This window comes from Colletotrichum siamense (assembly GCF_013390195.1).
Source record: "Colletotrichum siamense strain Cg363 chromosome Unknown KSG_Cg363_contig09, whole genome shotgun sequence".
In the NCBI taxonomy this organism is placed as follows: Eukaryota; Fungi; Ascomycota; class Sordariomycetes; order Glomerellales; family Glomerellaceae; genus Colletotrichum; species Colletotrichum siamense.
Window position 1 is genome coordinate 3075552 of NW_023501022.1, and position 27015 is coordinate 3102566.

At 53.4% G+C, this 27015-nt stretch overlaps 7 protein-coding genes across 7 annotated transcripts; 1 reads left to right on the top strand and 6 right to left on the bottom strand.

The window, feature by feature from the left end:
• Window positions 1–769: 769 nt before the first annotated feature.
• Window positions 770–3673, bottom strand: CGCS363_v013506 (putative ankyrin repeat protein; the record flags this gene model as incomplete). The annotated part of the gene is made up of 1 exon (XM_036645355.1): window positions 770–3673. One exon carries the CDS (start codon window positions 3671–3673, stop codon window positions 770–772), a length of 2904 nt encoding a protein of 967 aa, XP_036489760.1.
• A 4843-nt stretch (window positions 3674–8516) lies between these two features.
• Window positions 8517–10569, bottom strand: betA-0 (Oxygen-dependent choline dehydrogenase; the record flags this gene model as incomplete). The annotated part of the gene is made up of 2 exons (XM_036645356.1): window positions 8517–10437; window positions 10505–10569. 2 exons carry the CDS (start codon window positions 10567–10569, stop codon window positions 8517–8519), a joined length of 1986 nt encoding a protein of 661 aa, XP_036489759.1.
• A 1786-nt stretch (window positions 10570–12355) lies between these two features.
• SAT4-8 (Satratoxin biosynthesis SC1 cluster protein 4) lies at window positions 12356–14205 on the top strand (the record flags this gene model as incomplete). Its single annotated transcript, XM_036645357.1, has 9 exons — window positions 12356–12478; window positions 12591–12729; window positions 12786–12970; window positions 13024–13060; window positions 13111–13178; window positions 13235–13272; window positions 13328–13666; window positions 13716–13783; window positions 13838–14205. 9 exons carry the CDS (start codon window positions 12356–12358, stop codon window positions 14203–14205), a joined length of 1365 nt encoding a protein of 454 aa, XP_036489754.1.
• A 259-nt stretch (window positions 14206–14464) lies between these two features.
• Window positions 14465–15772, bottom strand: xghA (putative endo-xylogalacturonan hydrolase A; the record flags this gene model as incomplete). Its single annotated transcript, XM_036645358.1, has 2 exons — window positions 14465–15577; window positions 15656–15772. The coding sequence occupies 2 exons, from the start codon at window positions 15770–15772 to the stop codon at window positions 14465–14467; spliced, it is 1230 nt and encodes a 409-aa protein (XP_036489753.1).
• A 2467-nt stretch (window positions 15773–18239) lies between these two features.
• CGCS363_v013510 (Vegetative incompatibility protein HET-E-1) lies at window positions 18240–20034 on the bottom strand (the record flags this gene model as incomplete). The annotated part of the gene is made up of 2 exons (XM_036645359.1): window positions 18240–19599; window positions 19649–20034. The coding sequence occupies 2 exons, from the start codon at window positions 20032–20034 to the stop codon at window positions 18240–18242; spliced, it is 1746 nt and encodes a 581-aa protein (XP_036489215.1).
• A 1337-nt stretch (window positions 20035–21371) lies between these two features.
• On the bottom strand, window positions 21372–21708 carry CGCS363_v013511 (uncharacterized protein; the record flags this gene model as incomplete). The annotated part of the gene is made up of 2 exons (XM_036645360.1): window positions 21372–21452; window positions 21583–21708. 2 exons carry the CDS (start codon window positions 21706–21708, stop codon window positions 21372–21374), a joined length of 207 nt encoding a protein of 68 aa, XP_036489216.1.
• A 4416-nt stretch (window positions 21709–26124) lies between these two features.
• Window positions 26125–26398, bottom strand: CGCS363_v013512 (uncharacterized protein; the record flags this gene model as incomplete). The annotated part of the gene is made up of 2 exons (XM_036645361.1): window positions 26125–26295; window positions 26351–26398. The coding sequence occupies 2 exons, from the start codon at window positions 26396–26398 to the stop codon at window positions 26125–26127; spliced, it is 219 nt and encodes a 72-aa protein (XP_036489217.1).
• Window positions 26399–27015: the final 617 nt, after the last annotated feature.

Consider the following 27015-nt stretch of genomic DNA (forward strand, 5'->3'; position numbering starts at 1 on the left):
TACGCATCGGAGACATCCCCGATCCAGGGCTCAACGCCGCCCCACCGGAACAAGAACGCAGTGGCACCTGAGCTCACGGACGCAATTATGCTTGCCTCTTGCTACCCGAGCAGATGGGCTCACGGAATAACAGTAACGATAATCAATTTTGAAGACAAAGATGTGACGATATTAGTGATAACGACGACGATAACATCGATGAGGAAAGTAAGGTCTGCAGCGTCAGCAAATGGTAGCGTTAGGACAGAAATAGAAGGTCTCCAAAGTCAACGTCCAAGATCGCGTAAGAGGATTTCTTTTCGGGAGATTGAGCGAGATATGTGGACGTACAAATCCATGGAAACAACAACGCAGCCCATGCTGGGTCTGGCATGACCTCACTAACACATCAGGAAAGTAGTAGATGAGCCATCTTCCTGGTCAATTCACGTGGAGATGTTGCGCGGAGCAGAGAACATTGTCAGATGATGTGAATAATGAAGTAAGCATCAATTGAGAGAGTAAGGTAGGTTAAGTCTAAGGGGGTAATGTTGAAACGAAGAAAAGCACGAAGAGTGATATCCAGTCGCAGTACAAACAGGAAAAGCAGTCTGATATCATAGCCCCCTTCCATGTACACGGAAAAAACTTGAGTTGCCCATCCCATTCTCCGTATTTCGTACACATGAACAAAAGGAATTAAGTGGTATTGCCGTCAGCACCATGTCGGGTCAGTTTACACATTAAGAGAAAAGGGTGGTGCAATCGTGCTTGAACGAAAACGTGCTGCTTAAGCCTTGTTCTTGCCATCCCAGAGGATGATGCCAACAGACTCCTCCCAGCCGCGACCAGCAGCGATCTCCATGACCGTACGGCCAGCTTCATCCCTGGCCTCGAGGTCGACACCGCAAGCCTCCACGAGGATCTTGAGGATCTTGGCGTCGCCGTTCTCGACGGCCTGCATGATGGCGTTCCAACCGCGGTACATCTTATTCGCGTCGGCGCCGTTGCGGAGGAGCATCTCGAGGATGTCGGTGTCGTCGCCGCGGCAGCGGCGGACGGCCTTGACAATGGGCAGGTGCTCACCGGGCGCGTTGATATCGGCACCGGCCTCGTGGATCAGGAAGCTGGTCATCTCCTTGTTGTCCTCGCGGATGGCGCTGGTCAGCGGGGAGAAGACGCCGCCGTTCTTGTCCTCGACGGAGACGCCGGCCTTGAGCAGCAGCTTGACGCTGTCGAGCTGGTTGGCGACGACGGCACGCTCCATAAGGCCCTTGAAGGAGCGAGGGTCAGGGACCGCGGGGAGGAGCTTCTTGAGGACGTCCGGGCGCTGGACGGACATGACGATGGGCCAATCGCAGCCGCGCACGTTGGGGTCGGCGCCGTGAGAGAGAAGCTCGTCAAGCATCTCCATGCGGTTCTCACGGATGGCGGTGGTGATGGGAGTGTTGCCGTCGTCGCCCTTGTCGTTGGGGCTCACGCCCTGGTCGAGGAGCCACATGAGCGCCTCCATGTTGTTGACACGGACGGCCATCTCGATGATGCCCTTGGGGTTGTGCAGGTCGTTGCCGGCGGCGACGAGGCGGGGGAGGAAGTGGGTGCGGAAGTGAGTGACGCACTTGAAGGCGGGGTACTCGGCGGAGTTGAGGTTGGGATCCGCGCCGCTCTCGAGGAGGAGCTCGAAGATGTCGGCGCGGTTGTCACGGATGGACGTGCACAGCGGCGTGTAGATGCCATCCTTCTTGAGGTTGGGGGAGACGCCGGCGGCGAGGAGGACACGGACGGACTCTATGTTGTTGATGCTGACAGCAAGCTCCATGTTGCCTGGCGTCTTCTTGTTGTCGGCGCCACGGGCAAGGAGAACCTTGAGACACGGTGCCTGGTAGGTCGCTGGCCAAAGCATGTGCTTGGGGCCGGGCAAGTTGGGGTTGGCACCGTGGTCCAGGAGCGCAGTGAGGAGATCGACTCTGGCGGACTGGATAGCCTCGAACAGGGCAGTCTTGCCTTCCCTGTTCTTAACGTTGGGATCCGAGCCGTAGTCAAGCATGAGGTCGACCAGCTTCTTTGGCGTGCTCTTGTTCATCGAGCAGATGAGGACGGTGTTGCCGTTGGCCATGATGTGGTTCGGGTCACCGCCGTACGTGAGGAGGAGATGAACGAAGTCAATCTTGCCGTCAATGACGGAGATGGCCAGGGGAGACTCTTGCGATGAGCCAGCAGAGAGGTTGGGGTCGGCACCGTACTTGAGAAGCATCTTGGCCATCTCAACAGAGTTCATCTCAACTGCGGCAAAGAGAGGCGTAATGCCATCCTTGTCAGGCGAGTTGGGGTCAGCGCCGAAGAGCAGCAGGAGACGCACGCTCTCGTGGTCCTGGCAAAGGACCGAGTCGACGAGAACGTGGTTCTCGGCGCCCGTGTCTGGTGACACGCCGCGGTCAAGAAGTTGCTCGACGAGCTTGTGGTTCTTGCCCTGGACGGCGGAAATGAGAGAGGTCTTGAGGGCTGGGTTGCCGTTGGCGTTGTGGCGCGGTGTCCAGCGCGGCATCGTCATGGGGTCTGCCTTGAGGCGGACGACCTTGGCCGGGATGCTGTCGGCGATGTTTTGCAACTCGCCGATGAGAGTCTCAGTGCCCGATGAGGACGGGGAGAGTGTGTTATCGGAGTCGCGGAGAGGTCTCCTGTCTGAGATACGGCTGGGGGCATCGTAGGTATCGGAGATGGTGAGATCATCCCGGTTTGACCTCCTGTCCATGTTGATTCTTGTGGAATGCACACCAGATCCGTGCAGTGAAGGCGGTGATTGAAGGTTGTGTAGTGAGACTGGGGATTGAAGGTCGTAGTGACCGTGCTCTGAGATGGTAATGTCATCGCGGCCTATCCTCCTGTCGGGGATCCTCGTTGAGGCGCCGTGATCCGACGCGCTGTGATGACTCCTGTTGGAGATGGATGTGCGACGACGCGGGTCCGGTGATAACCTGGTCTCTTGCATGACAAAGTCTGCTGACATCTTCTCGACGAGAGAAGGAGGAGGGAGGTGAGGTGCTTGAGAGGGGAGAGCGGGCAGAGGAGGCAGGGGAGGCGAAGTCTCGTCAGACTGGTCCGGCGGAGTATGTTGGACCTCAAACGACTTGGACTTGGCTATCCGGACGGTCGAGTGAGACTGGCTGATGCGATCGAGAGCCGCGGCGAGGCCAGCATAGCCGTTCCCAACAGCCTCGTCCGTCTTGGAGTTTCCGAGAGACCACTGGAAGACGAGCGCGCTCATCCTCAGCGCGTCCCTGGCCTTGCGTATCGACTCCCTCATCCTGAAGATTTCCTTGTCGGCAAACATCATGCGCCAGCCGCGCTGGATCCTGCCCATGGCACCCTTCTTCTCGTACTCGAGGAACTCAAACATCATGTGGTCGAGGACCTGGAAGTCGCTGTTGGTCTGGCGGAACTTGGTGTCGAGCTCCTTGATCATATCGGCGGGGAACTCCTGGTGAACTCGGGATGCCTCCGAGAGGCCGGCCTCGATGGACCATAGTATGCGGCAGATGTCGAGGAAGTCATTGGCGAGGTCGCGGAAGCCGTGGGGTTGATGCTTGACGTTGGTGAGGAACTCGAGCATGCGAACCGAGATGTTGTTGCCAAGCAGAGTCGCGCGCGTGCAGAGGTCCAGGACGGACTCCTTGGGCTTCGGTTTCCCATACATCGCGGCGGTCATGGTACCTCTTCTAGTAGGATGAGCCGCCCTCGGCTGAACAGACATGAAGGGGTGTCTTCAGGCGCGAAAGGAGGGGAGAGGATGTAAGCTGTAAGGGGCCGGGCCGTTCTTCGGTCAGCTGGATAGACGGGATAGTCAAAGGAGCTAGATGTCTACAGAAACGCCAAATGGCGGAAGTAAGCTGACAGAGGTGAAAGGCAGGTGAATGAATGCAACAAAAACCAGATCTCTCGGATCAAGAGGCAGCGTGGGAATCGGGGGCTGTTTATCTGTTTGTGTTGCAGCCGTGGTTCTCGCAGCTGGATCGACCCCCCCAGCTGGGCAACGCAAAGGCAGAGACAGAGACCCTCCTTCGCAGGGAGCTCTCGGACAGGTCGAGGTCTAGTCGGCGGCCGTCGATAGAGACAAGACTCAAGCGGCAAGCCACCACCCACGCCAAATGGGGCTCATTGGGAGGAACAGGCATTGTCCCGGCTCGAAGACCTGAATCGCGATTGCACCTAAGAGGGACAAACACAGGCGTATGTTGGCCTACATTGGATGGGATGGCAAAGCCGTAGTGCCAGGTACAAGGGAGGTTCCAAGGACTAAGTCAACGCTAGACGTGTTAACCCCAGAGACGACCTGCGCTAGGGTGGCCGCTTTGACACAAAGGACCGGAAATTCAGACAGCAAGCCAGCCAGCCTGACTAGGTCCAGACGAGACAAGAGGCAGAGGCGGCTGCGCAAAGACAGGTAGACTGACATATGCCACCACTAGTTGGCACTGGGGCCCAGCGTTTGGGCCATTGGATATGGGGGTAACGGGACATGGTTGGATGGCCCGAACTATCCAGGGGAAAACGGAGGACTTTTTTCTGCTTGGGAAGTTTGACACGGGAACCAGGCGGAAGAGAGAGAGAGAGATGGGAGGAGGGGGAGACAGCCTCCCGAGTATGACAAACTCGTTCCGAAGAAAAGCAGAGAGCGTTCTGTGGCCCCAATGGCTGCAGCGTTTGTTACTTGTCCATGTCTCATTAGCGCTGGTGGCGGGCAGAGCTGAGAACGGTCTCGGCCACGTGAGGGAGAGTCTTGGCTCAGATTCCGGGTTGCTCATGTCTCTCTGCCCCCCCGGCTGGCTGTCTGCGCTCTGTTCTCAGCCCCATCTTGCGGGTTCGAATGTTCTCCTGGAGGCTCCATTGGACCCAGTCACACGCGGCAGCGACACCTGACAGCCGATTCTGCTTGCTTATTTTTGCTTGTCATTTTTTCATTCTTTTTTGCTGTTCCTCGCTTGAGTCGCTTCGGATGTCTCGCATTCTGAGAAGTGACCGATCTGAGTTTGCGCATCTTTCCGGGGCAGGATTGCGGGCCACCGTCGGCGGATGCCGATCAGGCCGCCCCTCCATCGGCCATTGTCCTTTGTGCTGTTGAACTGAGGAGGAGTAGGGGGGCGAGGGGCGCATCGACAGAGACAGTCTTCGGCAGTGAAAGTTGGCGACGTCATGTAATCGCCGTCCCAAAGGCTGATGTTCGGCAGCAGCACCGAAAGAAGCAGAGCCAAGACAATTGACAGCAATATTTTTGCTTCTCATCCACGGGAGATCTCGTTGTGGTTGACTGCAACGCTGGACGGGCACTGACATGAATCAGAGAACGGCGAGCTCTGTGCGCGCGGCCGTCTTGCGCATCAGGCTGCAGGGGGGTCTGTTCGTTTTCTCGGTACATGGATTCTGGTGTCATCTGGTGTCATCTGGGCCCTCAAGGCTGGTAATATCAGATCAGTTTCCTAGTCAGTCGCGGTAGTCTAGACCAACTAGAGCGCGGGTCGTTGGAGATTTTTGCACCAGACAGATAGAAAAAAAAAATTCCTGCGACGAATAGCGGGACCGAACGTTCGTGATGGCATATCTGGGCGTCTGGGCAGCAGCTAGCAGCTTTTCAGATTTCTTAGCTGCATGTGTTAGCTATCAAATCACTCGTGTCACCCTTGTTAGCTCAGCTCCGCCGATCACACAGCGTTGCCCGTCATCCATGCATTGGCGCGATAGTCTTGCAGAGACGAGCTTCAGCTGACGTTGACGATGTTGGCTGTACCTGGGTGTCCGTCAGGGGGCCAGGCAGGCATTCGACGCCGTGGCAGAATTTTAGCTGCTTTCCATCGCGTCTCCGACCCTGGACGGCGGGGAATAGCTACGACATGCCCCGTTCCAATAGGCGCGGGGGAGGAATTGGCAAAGGGTCGTGGAGGGGGATGTGGTTAACCGTGCGTCTTGATCGACGCGAATGCTACCGCAGTAGTAATCAGTGGCCCACAACTTGTTTTCCCTGGACGGGAGTTCTTTCGAACATCTCTGTCTTGCCCGTGCCTGTACCTGTATCTATCTGTGTGATATGTGTGTCTGTGTCCCCTCAAGGATGTGATGACTGCGTGGATGGCAGTGGTTCACGGCGAGCGGGCGGGCGGGCGAGCGGGCTTCAAACGGGAGAACGGGAGAGTGGAGGGGAGCTTGGCCGGTCCATCCAAGACATCGATGTTCCCTGCGGCGCTCTGCGTGTCGTCAGGATTTCCCATTCGCGATGCCAAATTCTGCTAGAGAATGGGCAATCCGGCCCCACCATTATGTGAATTTGTATGTGCTCGGTTAGAGCCCAGGTCTCGCGTAGCGTGCTCATTTCAGTTCATGGTTGGCTGGCCCAGGAAGGCCAAAATGCTAACAACGCCAGAGTTCATCTGGAAAAGGCTCCTGTTGGAGCTGTTCGTGCTGTTGGTTGGTCTGGTGCTTGGAGCTGCTGGTGGCCGTAGCGGCCGTAGATGTTGCACCCCTGGCGCCGCAGCATTTGCAATTCCCACCAACACCCTCGAAGGAAGGGAACAGACCGGGCTGGATGAGCCGCCGCGGGGTCTCGGCGGACGATGAAAACCAGATGGTGGAGGGGAAGATTGGGGGGGGGGGGGGGGGGGGGGGGGGCAAGATTGGTACCGTAGCGCTGGGTGGTGGATGAAGGGGAGAGGAGGTGGTGAATGGCAGCCAAAGAGTACAGTTGAATGACATACAAATTTCCAGAGAGACAAGCAAGCAACAAGCACAGTCGCAAAGCCACGAAAAGCCTCAAGTCCAGCACGGATAGGGTCGTGGAGGTCTCCCCCGAACGCCTCCTGTGTCCTATCGGAGCCTCGGGGTACCACACCAACGGATCCCGCGCCAACGCTATGCCATCCCAAATACTCTGTACTTTGCCCGTCTGCCCGTGCCCCATCTCGTCCGGTCTGGCTTCAGTTGTCTCTTTATCTCCGTAGCCTCTCAGGAGTTGGGACGGGCCAACTGCCACTTCGCCTGAGCAAATAGCGCCGATATTAGACTTCGGCCGGGCCGGGTCCACGCGTCTAAACCATCTTTTCTTCGTGCGAATGCCTCGGTATCCAGGTCCAGCCAGTAACAGTAACCCGATTGGATGATTCAGTACGAAGCGCGGTACGAAGTGGCAGAGAGCAGCAGCAGCAAGAGACAGAGAGAAGGCTGCCGGGGGCGTGCAGCCTGCATGCTTCCGGCGTTGTCTAATGCATATTGCATGCAGCTGTTTGCCCTTACGTGCGGGCTTCTGTCTTTCGGTCTGGCCAGTCGGATTCTGGAAACCCCCAGATGCAAAGGCTTTTTGGCGTTTGCTCTAATCACCACTGCCGAGTTATCGTTCGCCATCCGGCACTGCTGCCCCCGTTCCCATGGAATTTTGTATGCTAGGTCCGGTCACTCGCATCCAGCTGAGAAATCCAATTTCGTTTTCCCTACAAACCCTGCTCCGCTATCGATTAGCCACGTGGAAAATGGCCCCTGCCCCTATTCTTTCCTCCTCTCCCCCAGTGTCTTCGGCCTTTTTTTGCCTCTTCGTCTAACTGCTTTCTTCACTGAAGCCGTCGAGCCCAATCTCACCAGTTGCGCCTCTGCGTGGCTCATCCCCGTAGGCATTCCCGTCTTCCCATCGTCTCGGGCGATGCGCTTTGAACATTTGGATCTCGTGCGTCCCGGCAATTTGAATTCGCCAACTGTCTGGTCCCCGCCTTGGCGGAATTATCTCCAGCGGAGCAAAGCCGTCCCGTGCCATCGTCCTTCGTTGGTATCCATCCCCAAAGGATCAGTCAACGATTGCCTTTGTTCCAACTCCTCCATCTTGCGCCCGTCTCCCGTTCTGCCCGTACCGCGCCCAGAAACAGCGGTTCCCAGCGGGATGATCGATCTTGAAGGATCCACTGATCGGCATCATATAAAGGAGTGAGACAGACGCCTCGGACGGAGAGGACGCCTCGCCATAGGTATCACAAAACCACAGAACCCTTTAACACATTGACCTTTTCCCGCCAATTGATCCCTGGGGGGGTCCGCTGTTCTGGAGGCGCTTATCTTCCGCCGCGTTCGATGCCTCATGTTCCCTCCCCGCACCGCCCGCCCTCACCAACGTCGCAACGCCGGCGTATCACACGGAACGTGTGAGATGGACTACTCACGTTACAAGACGTTTGGGAGAGGTACACGGTCGGTACACTTAACAAGGAATCACTGTGATACAGCAGCACACGAAGTGAACTGAAGGATTGAATACGGATGCAACTCAAGCAGCACCGCATCGACATCCCCCTGACAAGACATTGGAGAAGTATTCCAGAAATAACATTATGCTACAAAGTAAAGCTTTCTTGGTGCATGGGGTATTCCAACCCCTCATCTCATTGGAGCAGTTGACCCGTCGGCAGAATGTAAAGCTGCTGACAAGGTGACTCCATCATCATCGTGTCACTCAGACAGGTATCACCGCACTAGACGCCTTGCGCGCACACACATACACAATCATATCCTTACACCCCCAGAATTACATCCGCCGCCTTCTCGCTCACCATGTACACCGGGATCGCAATGTAGAAACCAGGGATCTTGGGGAACACGGACGCGTCCACCACCCTCAACCCGTCCACGCCCCTCACCTTGAACTTGGAGTCCAGCACCGCCATGGGGTCGTCGTCGGTCCCAATCGGACAGGTGCAGCTGGCGTGGTGTCCCCAGGCCTCGTTCCTGATGAACTCAGGCAGGTCCGCGTCCGTCACGTTGGGCCCAGGCCAGACCTCGGTGAAACCCCCGGTCAAGGGCACCACGCTTTCGAACATCTTGCGGGAAAGCTTCATGCCCTCCACGACGGCCTGGATGTCTTTGGCGCCGTCCGCGTCGTTCTGGAAGGAGTTGAAGTCGATCTGCGGCATGTCTCTGGGGTTCGCCGAACGCAGCTTCACGGTGCCCGCGCGGTTGCGGCTGTGTGCCTTGAGCGTGATCCACGACCAGTGGCGCGCGTCCTTGGTGCCGTCCGCGGAGTACCCGGGGTAGTACCCAGGGAAGGCCACAGGCGCGCCGGCGATAAAGAGGTCGGGGTCCCCCTCCGCAACGGTGGACTTCTTGACGACGCCCAGGGAGATACCGTTGGACCCGTAGATGCCCGGCGAGCTGCCGCTAGCGGTGCCCTCCTCCCACTTCTTCAGGCAGGGATCGTTGGTAGTGCCGTCGCGGATGAAGGTGCAGTCCTCGGTGATCTGGAAGTCGGTGGGCGTCTCGCCTATGACGGTGGTCTCGTAGCGGTCCTGCAGGTTGGTGCCGACGCCAGGCAGATCGACGACGACGGGGATGTCGAAAGAGGCAAGCTCGTCCTTGGGGCCGACGCCGCTGAGCTTGAGCAGTTGCGGGGTGTTGAAGGCGCCGGCGGCGACGATGACCTCGGCGGTGGCGTTGACGGATCCGGCGGTGCCCTCGTCGCTTCCGGCTCGCGGGTCTGCACGGTACAGGCTCTGGCCCGTGACGAAGTCGACGCCCACGGCCCGCGGCTTCGTTCCGCTCTGGTCGAAACGCACCTTGGTCACGAGGGTGTTGAGCTTCAGGTCGAGGTGGTACTTGCGTGTACCGTCTGTGTTCTTTGCGTTGGCGGTGTCGAGGACGAACTCGCGGGGCCCGACTCGTCTGCCGCTGTCAACAGAGATGGGAACCTGGTAGAGGCCCTCGGCGGCGTCGCGGCCGGACGAGTCGACGTTGAGATCGCGGAGGAGGACCTCGCCGAGACCCTGGATGGTGGAGAAGATGAGGCCGATCAGGCTCTTGCCCATGGCAGAGGCGGCCGAGAGGATAACGGTAAGGAGCTTAATGTCCTTGATGACAAGTCCCAAGTCAGTCACGCTGGTCGTAAGCCAGCCGCTGAAACCGTGGCCGACGATGCCGTTAGGCAGATACTCAGCGTTTTCAAGGCGCTTGAAGTACTGTCGCATGTTCGAGGCACTCCATGAGCTGTCGCCAGTCAGGCTCGCGATGCCGTCCCAGTCGGACTTGTGCGGGTACACAGAAATCAAAGCATTGTGAGATCCGCAGCCTCCCAGCGTGCCGGCCCGAGGGTAGAGAATACCGAGGGGCTCGGCGCCGGCTGGCGGGCTGAGGCCGACGTAGAGCTCTCCGGAAGACGTGCGATACGTCATCTTGGAGTCCTTCTTCTGGGCCTCGAGGTCGCTGAAGTGGTTGACATAGTAGTCCCATCGCATCGGATCGTACTCCGTCGACTGGAGGTTAAGCGCGGGCACCTTGTAAGGAATGGAGTCGCCCTGGTCGTCGCCGGCGTCAATCAGCAACACCTTCTTCCCGGCAATCGCAAGCCGGGCGGCGAGCGGCCCACCGCCCGGGCCGGACCCGACAATCACGTAGTCGTACGAGGTATCCGTAGACTGACGCGCGTAAAGCTGCTGGCTCGGACTGGCGATGAAAGAAACACTCGTTAGCGCGATGTCGTGCGTTGCAGATTAAGTAGTCGAAAACTCACACAGCAGAAGCTGTGGCCACGATGTAGCCAAGCAGCGCGTTCGTGACATGGTGACCCCAACGCATCTTGCCTGGAAGCTTTGAGCCGGTCTCTGAGAGGGTCGCAGTACCAAGCAACTCAAAAGAAGACCATCTCAAAAGCTTGCGAATGTCGGCAACTCGTCTTCTTTATGAAAATGCTCCGTGAAGAACCCCTCTTCAGCTGGCAAGCTGCGAATGTGCTCAATTACCACAAAAGCAACATGAGACCCGTGACTCTCCCTTGACTTTGATTAAACTTGCCGCCCCTCGTCGCTTCTTCCCCATCTCCAATGCGACCTGCTTCTTTACAATATGCATATGTCTTGCTTGTCCAAATTGGCCATCGCTATGTATGGTAGCATGGACACCACTCCACGATGAACTCAGCCTACCGCCGTCGGCCGAGGGAACGATTGGGGAAGGACGCGGAGCGCGTAACGGGGATGGCGATGCTCAAATTTGTGGGAACACGAGCGGGAGGCCGATTTGGCAGTCAGATTGTTCAGGGGAGCGTTGCGAAAGAACGCCGCGGTCCGGTAGACGCGATCTTGGCATTACTCTCTTGCGGGACCTCTTCATATGGAGTTGCCCTAACTCCCTGAATCATGGTTGGAATCGGGAAGGCTGGCCGATGCATCTCGGACCGCCGAGCTCGACGGCGAGCGGCTTCCCATGTTGTGCGGGGGGATAGCTCAGCCTTGGAGGGAGACATCGGGCGCTGGACTGCAGATGCGAACACAAAGGGGCAGACATCCGAGAGTGGCTTTTCATGCGTTGCAGTCCAAGCTCCCCATCAAACCTACGAACTACCCATCATAGCTCCGACTCTATCTATGTTTGAAGGATGTTATGGACAATGATGAACAGGTTTGGCAAAAGCCCATCTCCATCGAAGAAAAAGGGGGCAGGCATTGTTTGGCACAAGAGGCCAGGAACACGGCGCGCGACTCAGGACCCCTGGGCTGATCTTCTGTTTGTCACACTCAGCTGCCCACCCAGCTGACTGAGAATTCTGAGAATTCGCGCCCCTTGCATTTCCCCCCCAAAGACCTGTCATCCCCCCTGTCACTGGATCTGGTTAGCACCTTTCGTGCTGCCAAAGAAAAGCTGAAAGCCCGCTGAGTTCGTCCCATTCCCGTTGCGGCACCACGTGTGGCTCACGACAGCAACGATGGCAACGATGCAGTTGTTGCACACAGGCTAGGCGCCTCGAGAGCCAACACAGCCCTTCTTAGCTTTTGCTTAAGCCTTATCATCGAGAATGTTGTATGCTTCGCTGCGCACTTTCTTCAATGTTCGTTGCAGATGCTTCTTTAATCAGCGGAGCCTGGCTCGGACGATGGACAAGCTCATTGGTTTCCAAACGAAGGGCCTCTAGCAGCGATTCTAGTCGCGATCCCTCGCACGTATCGATAGACGAAGCCTCTTTTACCACATGGCAATGAAACACATCAGCCACGGCGTCTTCTCCAATGAAGAATGAATGGAAGCGTCGTTTGTTCTGTCCGTCTGGTACCAAGAACCTGGTGGCCGAACTGTTCAATCCGTATAGCCGTTCTAGAGTCGGTTTCTCCCGCATTGTCCGCTTTCGTCCACGCAATACGCAACACTCGGCCTATCGCGCTGAGTGGCACTTTCGCGTCGAACTCTGATCCGTCGAGGTTTTTATGTAGCGGTTCCTGCTGTGTCCGGGGCCATGTCGTTTCTTGAAGCTTTTCTCTTTCCTTTTTTTCTTTTGTTTTGCTATTTGAAATATCACCCTCGCCTTCCACGCCTTGCTGTTGCGGCCGACAGACAGGTTTGAGTCTGTCTGTGTGTAAAGGTGCCCAAGATGCATTTGGTGCGGGTCGCTGCGGGCGTCCTGCTGCTGGCGGCACACGCCGCCGGCCAGTCCACACCAAAGTTGAATTCCACGGCGATCACCACCCTCCTCGCTGGGACCCCAGCCTGCGCCGTAAGTATCTGTCTCTCTTGAATCGATGATTTCATGCTTTTCCAATATCGCCGAAAGGGGATCTTCACCCAACAGCCACGTCTTGGCATCAACTCAGGCTCACCCAATACAGATGCCATGCTTCGCCGAGGGGTTCCAAGCAGGGAACTGCACGATGGCCGGTCTCACAGACTGTGTCTGCACAAACATTCCTCTGCAAGCCGGGGTGTCTGCATGTGTGCAGACGTCTTGCATCTTCGACCAACAAGTCGGTTCGTGTTGTCCCGTATGATCTCATCAGTGAAGGCACTTACTAACATTCGTGTAGCCACCGCTGAAATATCACAACAACTATGCCGTGGGTACCCAATACCAGAACGCCGACGATTTTCAAAAGTCTTCTCCATTGTCCTACCTGCCATAAGCACTGCAACGGTGGCTCTTCGATGTGTCGCGAGATGGACAGTCACGAACCAGCTCTGGTGGGATGACTGGACGGCCTTGATGGGCTTGGTGCGTTGCGAATCCTAGTCTCCTATCGAGACTCGTTGCTGACTTAGACGCAGTTCTTTCTCATAGCGTCAGCAGTACTCGGCTACTATAGTGGGCATTCTCATACTACCCCAGATGAGACTCGATGCTAATCAATCTAGACGCTGGCCTTGGCTTCGGTATCCACTATTGGGATGTTGAGCCAGGGAAAGGAAAGACTATCTTGCAAGTGAGTTGCGGTCGTCAGCGGTTGTCCTCATCCCACTTACTCACGTTCGGTGACAGATATTCTACGTTCTGCAAATGCTCTACATATTCGTACTGTGAGTTCAGTTGAAATCAACGATTGAAATCGACCTCCTAATGACTATGATTCAGCATCTCCGCTAAGGCATCGATATGCTGTTTTTACTCTCGAGTTTTCACCAACAACAAGCGCTTTCGACGGTACACAACAGGTTTCATGATATTCCTTTTAACACACGGCCTCATGTTCCTCTTCCTCGTTATGTTCCAATGTCTCCCCATCGAATCAATATGGGACCGACGAATCGAAGGTCGCTGTCTCAATTACGCAGCCCTTGGATATGGGGGAGCCGCCGTCAGCATCTTCGAAGACCTAATCCTCTTCATCATGCCCATCCCCGAGCTCATGAAGCTGCAGCTGTGCAGGAAGAAGAAGCTCGCTCTTGTGTTCATGTTTGGCGTAGCGTCTTTGTGAGTGACCTTAGCTATCGAGCGAAAGTACCAGCTAACCACAATGCAGTGCTTGTATCGCCAGCATGATCCGCCTCAAATACATGGTTTCATATGCCAACACCTACGACGCGACGTGTAAGTATCTGACGGATCACATTGATCCCCCGCATGCTAATCCAGCCCAACTAGGGGACAACGTTGACATTGTTCTCTGGTCTTCCATTGAACTCAACGCGGCAATCATCTGCGGCAGTCTTCCCGCATTACGCCCTCTCTTCAAGAAGATTCCGGGCATTCTCAGCACCGTCAAAACGACCGTGCAAAGTGGATATCATAGGAAGTCGCGGGACCCACCTGGGACAGCCAAGTCGAATGCTTCGCATCATTCTATCGCACTCTCGTCTGAGGCGTCGCCACGAAAGCCGATTCAACCCAGGCAATTTGGGAGCAGTTCAACTGCGAAGGATACACATGTAACTACAGATACAAGGGTTGACACGACAAGTACAGATGGTTCGGAGCGGCATGAGTGGATGGACAAGTCGACGCTGTGTTAGATACCCATTGATTTTTGCGTTGTTATCCAATCACAATACGCTGATTCTAATTGTTTGACGACAGAGGAAACCAGCCATGGACACACAGGGAGATAGACAGCTTCTGAATGCATGAGTCTAATTTGACCTCGATATCGTTCGGGAACAGCGTCAAATTGATTGGGTGGCTGACTTGTCACAGATTGAGGCCAGTGCAAGAAAAATGGTGTTCGATCGACGTAAAGTACGACTTAAGGCACTGTCATGATGTCTATGTTGTCTACCCAGAGGCTCCAGAAGAGCAGGTCACACCACTAATTCCACTGGAATTAGCACAGGCGACAGTAGCACTGCCGCTGGCTGGCTTCACTTTCCAGTTGCTGAACGCAATCTTGCAGGATCCCTTGGCCGGACAGTCGATGTTTGCTGTCACGCCCTTGTACTTTGTTGACGTGGTTCCGGAGAAATTCTTCACAAAGATGTCGGTGATTTGGGCAGTCGGGGGATTCGACTTGCAAAAGTCCGCGGTCTCGCCGTAGCAGGTCTGAAGCTGAAAAGCATAGTCGCTGTTGTCGACAACAACCCCGTCCCAGGTGATGTTGCTGACGGTCGCAATCCCGTGCGTGCTTCCACCGGGGTAGACTTTGATCCCAGCAGCCTTGGTGGAGGCCTTCATCACGGCGTTGCCGACGAAGACGTTCTTGACGAAGTCTGTGCTGCCTGCCGTCTTGCCCAGGCTTCCAATGCTCAGACCGTGACTGCCGGAACAGGTGATGTCCCTGATCTCGACACCGTCAGCTCCGGACTTGAGCGCGACGCAGTCGTCATCATTCACGACCGTGATGTTCTGGAGATTGACGTTCGTGGCGGGTCCGATGTCGAATCCATCGGTGTTCTTTGGCAGGTTAGTGGACGTTGACACCGCGGACAGGGAGATGTCGCGGAAGTTGACGTTTATTGAACCGCCGGCAGCCGAGAGACCGAAGGAGGGAGGGTTCTTGACGGCAATGCCTGAAACTTGGATGTTCGATGACCCGGTGATGTAGAGCAGGGTCGGCCTGTCGTATGTGCTGTCCGAGGCAAACTTGTCCCACGAGCCTTGGCCGTTGCCGTCGATTACCCCGGATCCAGTAAGACTGCGAATCTTGGCACCTGTGATTTTCTTGACGTTGATGATGGACTGTTTACCATTCCAGTAGTTGAAGTCCTCAGAGACCTTCAGGGTGCCCTCGAGCTGGAAGTCGCAGTTGCTGCATCCGGCGAAGTCGAGAGTTGAGCCGATCGTGTAGGCCGTACCTTTCGGGATCAAGATGATGCCACCGTTCCCGCACTTCTGGATGGCGGCGACGATGGATGGTACGTCATCTTTCGAGGAGGAGCCGGAAGTAGTGGGCTTGATGGATGATGATTGTCAGCCCAAGTTGGTCTCGCCGATGGCGTATTCACGATTCAACCAGAACGTCGTACTTACAGTGCATGATGCTCTCTGAACTAAGGCGCCTCCGTTTCGCTCGCGCAGTGACGAAGATGCCTCGAGCGCGGCAGCGCTGGCTGCGTAAGCAACGGCAGTTTTCAAAAGACACACCATGGTTAGAAAAGTCGCCTGCGGATGGCACCCGTATTTTCGCTAACAGTCATGGCCAAGACCTGGGCTTTAGTAGACTCGGCTTCCTCTCGAACGGATGGCGCCTACGGCTAAGGATGCCGACGGTAGATGGATATACCGCCGGATGTTCTACACCGGGTCTAGATGGTGCATTCCGGGGTATAAACAAGAAACAAAGATATCCCGTCAACAGGAACAATGTGCTAGATTAGTATGAACTGGAGACTGGAAAGAGAAGTTGAACCCTGTTCTGGGCGGATCCCTGTGGCACTATCACTTGACAGGAAGCGATCCCCAAAGTTCCTCCAATCATAGGGACCCTGACCGTCCAACGGGGAAACATGTGCCGCCAGGAGTGTGGTGTGTTAATTACCTTTAGTGGATGTAAGCCCCTGAACAATATCCCTTCGGGCCGGGCGGCGGTCGAGTTAAGCTTTACACACCCTGTGTCTAGATGTGGTGATGGCCTTTGAAGCCGGATTGAGCCGTCGCCAAGCTTTTGGCAGTTCAAGGAATGATTTCCTCCTTCATCTACGGCTACAAAAAAAAAAAATTATTACACTGTATCATTCCAAGGTGAATACCAACAGCCCGTCCCCGCCATGAGCCGCATGCGCTTCCGAGTGAATGAAAGACACATCGAAAAAACGTACACTCGCAAGATCGTTGCTAGACGAGGCTGCCCATCAAACATGAGAAAATATCTATTGATCAAACGTCCTTCCCGATTTCCCTCACACTGAAAATGCCTATGATGGATGCGCAAATGAGCCGAGAGTCCAACAATTAGGCTTTTGGCAAAAGAACTTCACATCGCGCCACGAAAATGGCGCTCAGTCAAATCAGCGTGAATCATGATGATTTTCTGTAGAAACCGACGGGTCCGACCAGATCTGGAGACATCTCCGCCGGCATCTTTAGCTCTTCACACGTGACAGTCTTCTCAAGTGCTTCCTTCTATCAACGTCAGCCTACCACCATGCATGATCTATCTAACAGGTCCAGTAGTGTGCATCATCCTCGGCCCGTTTGAGATATGGCTCAGCCGGCCCTCGGCATCTCATGATGAGTCGACGCCGCATGCTTATGAGAGCAGGATGATTGGACGTACGGCTCAAACTCCGCGACAAGGCCATGTGCATGCCACCTCTGTCGATCCGTAAACCTGGTGCGTATGAGGCATCAGGCATTCATAGTGATTTCTGCTGCTGATGTCTCACGGTGGACTGTTGGTTGGCGCTAAACCACCACGTCTGCTGTCCGGTGTGGCAGAGCCCTTCGAGCGACCAATGACCAGGTGAAGAGAAAGGACCCCGCAGAACCGAGAAACCGTAGATATAGTTCAAATCGGCGAATAAGGTTGATGAAGCGGGAGTGTTTTCGGGAGATATACCGCTTTCCCCCATTTGGCACTTGGCATTTAAGCCACCAAGATGAGTGAGACACAGTCGGACTTTGATCTTTACCCTTCACGTCCCGGCGGACCCGTTGATGCAAGTCCCGTAAAACCGGCTCACCTCATTATTGGCCACATCTTCAACGTGTTGTTTGTCTCTATCGAAGGCGCGGTGTGCCTTTCAGAACTGGAGGATGCACGCATCTCTGAGTATTCGGCCTGAAAATACGGCTGCCTGATTTGTGAATTTTCGGCAACATCCTGTCGCTTGAACTTGGTAGATCCGTGTGAGACTATGAGCATCATCACAAAGGATTATGAAATAGCCCAGAAGGGATATACACTGGGCTGTGTTCAGGCAATGTGGTTAAATACGAAGGACCGCCGTGACACCGGCTGGTAATCCAACTGGAGCATGTCCGCCGAATGCGCAGTAGGGTTCAGATATCATTATTTCTTCAAGCTCTTTCAAGATCTGTACTATCAAGAAATTTCAAACGCATATATGGCAACTTTGAGAGTTGTCATGGCAGCTGTTCTGGCGCTCCAAAATGATCCACTAGACTCCCAATCCTACGAAAACCAAAGATGTCCATGTACGACTATTTTCTCTCACGTCGACCTTACAATAGGTCAGAATCATCATCTCGAACAGAAAGATTGTGCTCCAATGGGAATTAAGCCGCATAGAGAGCCTCCCGAGTGCGTTATGCACACAGCGAAAACAGAAGTCGCGAGACGATAGGTGCCTTGCTCACTGCTGGGTTCACGACATGGGCCACAACTTGGTGTGTGAAACTCATCTTTATCAGTTGATAGCTGGAAGAATCATGAGCTTGATAATAAAAGGTAAGGATATTCTCATTCCATCAGTGGGAGAAGCTGAAAATGTGCCAGGTTGACCGAGCGATCGAGCTTTACTTGAAGAAGCTAGAAGAATTATATGACCAAGCGGGGCATTCAAGTCAAATAGACGTTCAGTTTCATGTACATCATTTGGTATATCAAATACAATCCAAGCACAATAACACAATGGTCCTTGTCCTGATCAACTCAAACCACAATCTCCCACATGTTCAGAATGCCAGAGTCAGCCCGCCCATGATGCCCATTCGTGCATCTGCCGAATACCAAGTATTTACTATCATTTGAGAAAGCCGCCGAGGTCACAAACCCAGTCTCAAGCCTTGCCGAGTAGACGACCTTGCCCGTAGAAAGGGCGGTCACATCGGCCCCCTCGTCTGTCCGACTCGCAACCCATCGAAGGTCGGGTGAGATAGCCAAGGGCCAACCTTCACTACCACGCGCCGTCTCGAAGTTGTAGCTGTTCATTGCCCCTGTTTCATAGTCCCAGATCGTCACCGTCCGCCCCCATATTGAAGCCACTACTCCTGAGGGAGAAACGGCCAGCTGAAGCGGGTTCCTCCAGCTGTCCATTTCCAGTTTTGCAACGCTATGAAGCGTGCGAATATTCGTCACCCGCATCGTACCATCTTTGGACATCGTCACGAGTCTCTCGCCGTCGGCTGTGAATTCTGCGTGTGTCACCTCGTCTGTGTGGCTTCTGACCACGCCATATCCCAGGCCCTTTGCGCTGCTGATGAGTTCAATACGATGTCGAACTCCCTTGATCGCTAACAATGAGCCCTCTGGGTTGAACGAGAAAGCACGAATGCCATGCCATTGCAAGAAGAAACGTCTGCTCGTCATGCCCGTTCCGCGAGGAGTGTCGAGTACATAGAGCGCCGGCTTCTTGAACCGAACGAAGTCGTGTGTGATAGGGATGGGCTTTTGCTTGTGAGGGAGTTCGTCCATATGTTCCACAGTGATAGCCATAAGGTCGCCCATCGGGGAGAATATCATGTGGACACCCTTGACCTTTATCTCTTTGCGCCGGTCGGCAGTCGTGGCGTTGAAGAGGATGACATCTCTATGGAAGCTTGCAGTTGCAAAAGTCGCCGGGTTGCCTGGCATGAACTTAATATCCAGTGGCTCTTTCTCCAGATTCATCAAGACTTTGCCAATGTGTCTGAAGGTGACATTTGACGGAGCCGGATCCAAAAGGGTGGGAGCGAGGTAGCTCAAATCGAGCTCTGGAGGTGGGCTCATGTTAGAGATGGCGCTGCCTGCAATCGACCTTCGTGCAACCTGGAGGGTTGACATGGCCCCCGATTGCTGCTCGACAAATGATTTCAGCGTATTGAGGAAGCCAGTGATTGTGGTGGTATGAAGTTGATAGAAGCCAGCAGACTCTCCGTCACGGGTTTCGAGCTCTCGAAGCAATCTGGTTATGCTCTCTGACGAGGTCTCTTGACCCAGCAGATTTTGTATCGATGAGATGTCCTGGAGAATGGGGCTTGTGGCATATGGAGGCGATTCACCATTCCTTTCAGCTCGTTGTAACCCTTTGACCCTACATCGATCAGTATTCGTTATGTAACAGGTGCCCAAAGACAACTTACAAATCGAGCCCATTTACAGCTAGATTCAGAGCTCCGCGTTCTGTTGCGAGTAGTGAGCCCAAAACAGCAGCCTGCTCTGATAAGCTCACCATTTCATGGCGATAAAGTCGAGATGAGATGCGCAGAAGTGATTCGATTCGCGTGATGTTCTCGACGCAGAGATTAGGAATCCGACTAATCTTGGATACAAGATCGCCGTCCGCCTCACAACCTGACGCATTCTGCTCGAGCTTCACTACCACATTGGGCAAGCTCAGAAGCTCCTCCAATAATGGCGAAAGCTGGACTTGACCGTCAGGATACGCGGCGATGAAATGGCGAACAGTCTCGCCAGCTGGAGTCAGTTTTGACTGCAGCTTTTGACACTGATTGACGATTCCCTCCATTAGAAAATTGAATGGTCGAAGTCCGTGTGATCTTCTCAAGACTGCGCTTCGAGTCGGGAAGTCCGTCGGGTGTGATTTGTGATTGTTGCTTCAGGTGAGCGAGCTTGGCGCGTGCAATGCCCAGAGACAGACTGTGGCTAAGCTCAAGAAATCTCTTGTCGCTTGCGGTAGTTGCAGCGCTTAAGAACCGAGAAGCGACCGTGACTTTGTAGTATCTTTGCCCAGTCGCGTGCCTCTGTCTAGGCAGCTGAATTATGTATTGCGGCTATGACTGCAAATCCCGGGGCGGGAATGATGTCAGATGAGGGCGGCCGCCGTCCTGGACATGCGCTGTCGCGCAGCGGCGCAGCCACTGGAAGGAATGGCGCTAGCATAGCCGTCGTCGTTTGGGGATAGCGTGATGTAAATCAAGATATGTCGTAGTGAAGCCGATCAAGGTTGAATAGTTGGAGAGATGGCAAGACTTGGTCAATCAGATCTAATAGTGTTGCGTTAATGTTTAGTGATTTAGAATCCTGAACGAGCAGAGCACTAGGAAACTTGAAAGGATGCATGCTTTGAGCGGTAAACTGTTGGAGAGGGCGATGACAAGGGCGCTCAGGGTTTGGTGGGTCAGGTGTGGGTTGGGGTCATAGTAGCGCATATTGCCGATTCTGATATCAACAAATCCTCGATAGTCTAGTGGTGAGGATATCGGCTTGTCATTCACACGATTTCGCCGGGGACCGGGGTTCAATTCCCCGTCGAGGAGACATTCTTTTGCTTTTTTGACACATTGAACCCACCTCTGTTTTCCTCACCTTCACTTTAAGATGTTGTACATTCGGCCATTATGCTTGCTTTCTTTTTTCTGTCCCCCAGAATGAGAAAAGTCTATAACTGGTGCACCCTTGCTTAAACACGAAGTGGATTTGTGCTCACCTAACTCGCACTGACTTCAACCCTATTAGTCGTTTGCCCGCTATCACTATAATCCTTTTTCGATTGACATGCTCCATGAATATCTTGTTGTTTTATATCGCCGTAAACCAAGCGATTAGCCACGGATTTGATGAAGCCAAAGATTAAAAATGTACCATCAATAGGACATCAGCTGCACGCGAAATTCAGGTTTCATATTGTGCGCATCTACAAAACTGATCCATGGATAGTGAAAAGAGTGGACGGGAACCATAGATCCCACAGAAATGACAAAACCGACAACACCATTCTAAACTCGAGATTCCTCCCCGTGTATATTTGTAGATTTCCCTTGACTCCAATCCTGTGTCAAACGAACCGCCCAACCTGGAAGTCGAAGGTCCCACCCAAGATAAGAAAGTTGAATCGTATGCGTATTATGATCCTGGCATTGCCATCCCAGCAGCGCATGCTTTTGTCGAATGCAGTCTGTCTATTCGAATCGGATACTGGGGGATCTAAGATTTGGAGTCAGTGAAATGCTACTGAAAGTTCATATCCTTGGACTTCATTGTTATCTCTTTAAGTAACTTACCACTACTGTATCGCAACAGTCAATCGAACCTACTTAGCAGCAGGCTTCGGCAGCAGACACTTCGTGCAGTTCGGGCTCGATGGCGACTGTGCAGCCAAAGTTGCTGCATCGCAGTGGCAGACCTTCGAGGGGTCGGAGAGAGCAGCGACAGCACCGGCGGGAACGAGAGGAGCAGGCATTGTATTGATGTGATGGTGTTATTGATAAAAATGTGGAAGTAAGTGATGCGGATGGTGGTGTTGAAAGGATTGATGTGTTGATAGACTGAGAGATGATATAGCTGATGAACCAAATCAACCTGAGGGCTTTAGTCGCAGACTTATATATCGTGAGAACGGCAGGCTGGCGTGGGTCTTCTCCGATGTCACCGTTCAAAGTGTTGTTAATACACGATGTCCTAGGAGAACGAATTCCAGACAGGGAAGGTTGTCAGGAGGTTGATAGGTCGATGCAGCACGCGCGGCTACACCAGGGGGTATCCTTGGCTCCCAATCAACAACATGTACATGCGCTTTTTGGGAATAAGGTGGCATCGGCAAGGACTCCCTCAGCCCTACCAGACCTCGCATGAAACCAAGGGCGCCTTTCCCGATATATCGGTCCTTTCTCCTTGTCTTGAGGCCAATGAGAAGCCGCAGGCTCACCAGTACGATAGTGTCACCGGCACACTGTAGATGTGACTATGGTGTGTCGATATGTTAAGTGCGGCCGTAAGGGTGGCATGGCAGCAGGGGGTAACGGTATTGGCACCGCCTGATGTGGCTCGTGGGAAGCGTGGGATGTTAGCCAACGTCCCGTGGTGGTTTCAACAAGATGAGAGCATGCTCATCGGCGCATCTTAGGCACCAGTGAATCACTATGAATTTGATGTTAGTTTAGCCTGGGCGGACTTCCCTCGTCGAACCAATTGTCCAATCATAGTCTTGGATGGCGAAATGACCAACTGAATTGGATTCTCTGGAACCTGTAAAAGAGAGTGTAAATCGGCTTCCCCCGTATTTGTGAGGCTGACACGCGTCTTTTCGACCTCTAACCGGGCTTCTGGAATCACCTTGAGAGAAGAGATAATACGATGCGACCCATCTGCTTGGTTAGTTGAGCCTCGACTTCCAAAAAGGGTAATGGTACGTTTATACTGGCGTAAGTTCGCAACCGAGGTTTGGGGAAAAGACCAACTACCGAAATAGGAAATTGTAGGTTCATGTGGTGGCCAAGACACGATCCAGCGCTCTCATTCGTCCGCCCCGTCAGCAGCTCGCACCTTGACAAGGAGGCTGAATGAAGCGTCTTACTCATTGTTCCAGCACCAATCCCCAGACCGTTGGGTCCTGGGGGCCGAATCTGTGGATCAGAGGCCAGGCACATGCGAAGATCAGTAGGCTTAGTCCTAGACTTCCTTGCCTCTGCCTGTGAACTCTAATTGGGGACTACCCGGGCGCCCTAAAACTGCTACGAAGCCCAGGACGAGCACGTAGATCTGCCCAAAACGAATAATGAGTGTTTTACAAGCACCTAGAAAGATCGTTCCCCACAATTCCTCCCTACGCCGACGGAGGAGGGCTGGGCTGCTGCAAGGCGGACTTTCGGGGTCATGTCCAACGAGACAACGAGAGAAGCCTCACCTAGTAAGCTGACCGGTCAACGTCGATATGCATTTGCCACAACAACCACAGCAGTTCAGTTTCCGAGAAGCAATGATCCCCCGAACCTGAAACAATGCCGCGGTTGATATTATTCTCGGTCAGTGAAGGCCTCGCTTACTGAATCATTCCATTGAAGGAGGGGTGGGAGGAGGGGTGGTGGGTTCGTTATTATGTTGGCTGTGGCTTGACGGAATAGTTGAAGATAAAAGTCCCCTGCATGTCTCTCCCAGCAAGGGAGGTCGGCACGCTTCGGGCGGGCATATGCATGCCGTCAAAAGAACGTTTGCGTCAAATGAGCCGCCGCGGTGGTGCCAACGCGCTGTCGTTGGCAGCGCTAGACGCCAAAATGCAGTTCTGGACTCCTGTCGAGCAACGCGACAGTGGCTTACCTTAGGATTCTTGAGACACGGGTAGGCAGCAAAATAACAAAAGGACCGGCATTGAGGTAAATGTGTCTCTGAGCCATCACAAAGGGGTCGTGTGTGGCTTGTGTATTAGATCCCGCAGAGCCACGATAGTTCATCCAGAATTGCTGTGGAATGTATCGTGTAGGCTCTCTTGAAGTAATATCCGAGGTTCATACAATGCTGCGAAGATTCGGCCTCAATCTCTGTGACCTCGTAGTTCTTTCTAGACAACTCACTGCCAAAACATTGGCTAGAGATTGTACATCATGCGACTAACTTCAAGCTGGCACTTGACTGCGTCATGGCGTGCCTTTAGGCTTACGTTGGAGCTCTCGGGCCAAAATCAAGATTATGAAAGGAATACTTACACGGTACTTGAGAAAGAGCCGCAAAAGGTAGACTGCATCAAACGCTACCTTGTGCAGTGAGAGATAGAATGTGAGTAAGCCGCATGGCCCTTCGAATAGTTGTGCCGTGCTACCTTCTTGTTCCAGAAGCCAAGGGTTAGTAGTTGTGAAAGGGTCACGCAGCATACCTTTGGAAGGGTTCTCAGCCGCCACATGCGGGGACCGCATCTCCGCAGGGCAAAGACCAGAAATCGATGAGGCTCTTGCCAATACTTTTACCCCACCTACGCCAGTTGCGAATAGCCGCAATGGATGAATGCAGCATCATCTTTCGTAGGCATCTCGAATCCTAAATACCATTAGGAGAAGGTGATGCAATCACGCAACCAACGACAGATGTGGCTTCGTTATCAGGCCATGGCTCACAGCAAAAGGTCCTTACGATCCTGCCAAAGCCATACTACCCATACCTTTCCTAAAAGAGTAGAGTAACGGCTCTTTCTCACCTTGATTCTGAACTTACGAGCCTGTACATGTTGGGGCAAATTGGAATGTGTTGAGCACTTATTACACTAGATAGTGGCGGACATCCAAGAACTGTAGAATATGAAACCTCTCATGTTAGGGCTGGAGGTGTTGGTAGTGGGGGGTGTTGATAAGAGAAACATCATTAGAGGTCGAGGCTGTTGTGGATGCTGGATTGGAGAGAGTGAGGCTCGATGAGCTGGGAGTCTTGCCCACGGGAGTGGTTTGGGACCCATACACCTCCAGAAATTAGCGTAACGGAGTCGGTTGTTGGTCTGATCGAAGCAACGTCAATAATGAGCATATGGACAGCCTTACCAACTACAGGGGGTGCTGGGGACCATTTGCAGCGGCGTGCTTGCTGAAAGGTCTTGTCTTATTCACGAGTCTGGTCAACACCTGAATGTTAAGACAAGTGGAATATTAGAAGCATTCCTTTGCCATGAGCGGAGAACATCTACATTAGTACCGTCGATTTCATTGCCATAGGCAAATACATGGATTGGTGAGATGATGGCAGCTACTGCCAGGGTAGTGAGAATGACAGCGAGAGCAGCACAGACCATGGAAATTGATGCGAATGGCTACGTGTGTGCTTAAGTTTGTATTCAATATAAGGTACCGAAGAGACTGGAAGCTGAACGCGCAGGTGAATACTCGATAGACGATTAAAGCAAAAGGGCTGGGAATAAGTAATTGTGTGCTGGAGGATCGATGGGAGATAACACCGTTGTAGGGGTCATTGGGTCTAGACACTTATGTCATTTCTGTTCACTAAAACAAGGTATATGTTAACAGACATATGAACCAAAAAGGTTGAAGGTTTCAACACAAATACGTGCAAGAAGCTTTCTGAAGCCGTCAAAGGGCAAGCTTGATACGGTCTGCCGAGTGGACTCGCCACCTGCGCCCGGCTTCGGACATTAATTCCAAAATCAAATAGATAACATCAACTTACGTCAACTTTGGATAAGCAATGTCCAGAACGGCAGTTGGTCAGTGTCTTCATCGTGTCACAATGGCCACGGGATGCATTGAAGATGAACAACCTATCGGTTAAAGAGCGTCAAACCGGAGGGTATGGCGTGCGAGATGGCGCGATAGCTGGTCAAGGAAGAATACGAAGGTCGCATTGACTGCGCCACATTGGTTCTAGGCCACAGAAAGGGAGGACGCTGGTCGCCGTGTGGTCGGGTTCCGCGGCCGGGTTCCACAGTCGGGTTCCGAGCTAGCGCCGGCTCGCGGCCCTCAGTGGGTAGCAGTAAATGGCCGCCGTGTTCAACATCGTCTTCCTGAAATCAAGTCAAGCCAGATAGGAAGCTCCAAAAGAAATGCTTGTCCCGGTATAGAATCAGTAGTGGAGAAATACACTCACGCAGGACTGGCTGTTCTTCGAGCTGAAGAATGAAGAAGACTACCAATGATCCGGACTGAGCCGTCATTCTGAATGATTTGTTAAGAACCCTTGCGAAGGAGCGTTTTATGACCATTCAGGGATCAACTTTGTGATTGTGGTATGTTCTAAGTCAAACTAGATTGCTGCTAAGGAGAAAGCAAAAGTATCACTAGAAGAAGTAACAAAAGAAATCAAAGCTTTTTGTGCAAGCGTGGCTATGTACAAAAGGCTGTAGACACCAAGGCAGTGAGCGCAAGCGCAAACCATCTTCCCTTCTTTACATGTTTGCGACAACGCCCACGCCCCCGAGGAGGGCTCCCAAAGCAATTGCAGCAGTTTCCTTCGGTCCAGCAGCACGGCTACTGGTAGTCTTGTGGCTAGTAGTGGCGGCGGCCGAAGCGGTTTTACTGGCTGCAGAGTGCGTCGTCGAGTGTTTGGACGACTGGGCCTAAGTGCATTCGTTAGAATTGGAGCCGCCGTTAAGATCTATGAACATTTCATACCAAGGCCGACGAGGCCAGGAAAAGGCAGATGGCGGCGGAGAAACGCATTTTGAGGGTTGGATCTGAGTAGTGTGAGATTTCGTAGAGACTTGCTTTGTTTTTGGAATTGTTGAAGATGTTCTTGGAGTGATTTCGGAGAATGTTGTTGCTGGATAGTGAGGACTGAATTAGTTGACACGGGAAGGCGTGTGACTCTTATACTTTGGAGACGCTGGTGCTTCCGAGATGATCTGCCTGCCAACATACGTTCTTCTGTGGCAACTTGGCAGGGTTACCCGCATCGGGAAAATTTCAAAGCACTAGCAGCGAAATAACTGTACATCTCGATGGCTGAGACGGTTAAAAGTGTCGTGCTGCAGGTCTAGATGCGGGTTCGAGATTGCTTCAGCCGAAGGGATGGTACTGCACGGAGATCATGCCAAAGAAATGATTGAAACACAGCCCGCCGAGAATATTAATAGAACACTAAAACAAGAGCACCGCTGTAGATACGAGAGGGTAGGCCCATAACGGTTGCGGTCTTGTAAATGACTGAGATCTTCCTCAAGTTATTGTGTGTAAACATGGGAGCCTTGGGAAAAGAGGTGATTGGCTGTACCGTATCTGGCTCGAAACAGAAGCTTTTGGCCGACAAGGGCTAACCTAGACTCAAACCCCCCACGCTC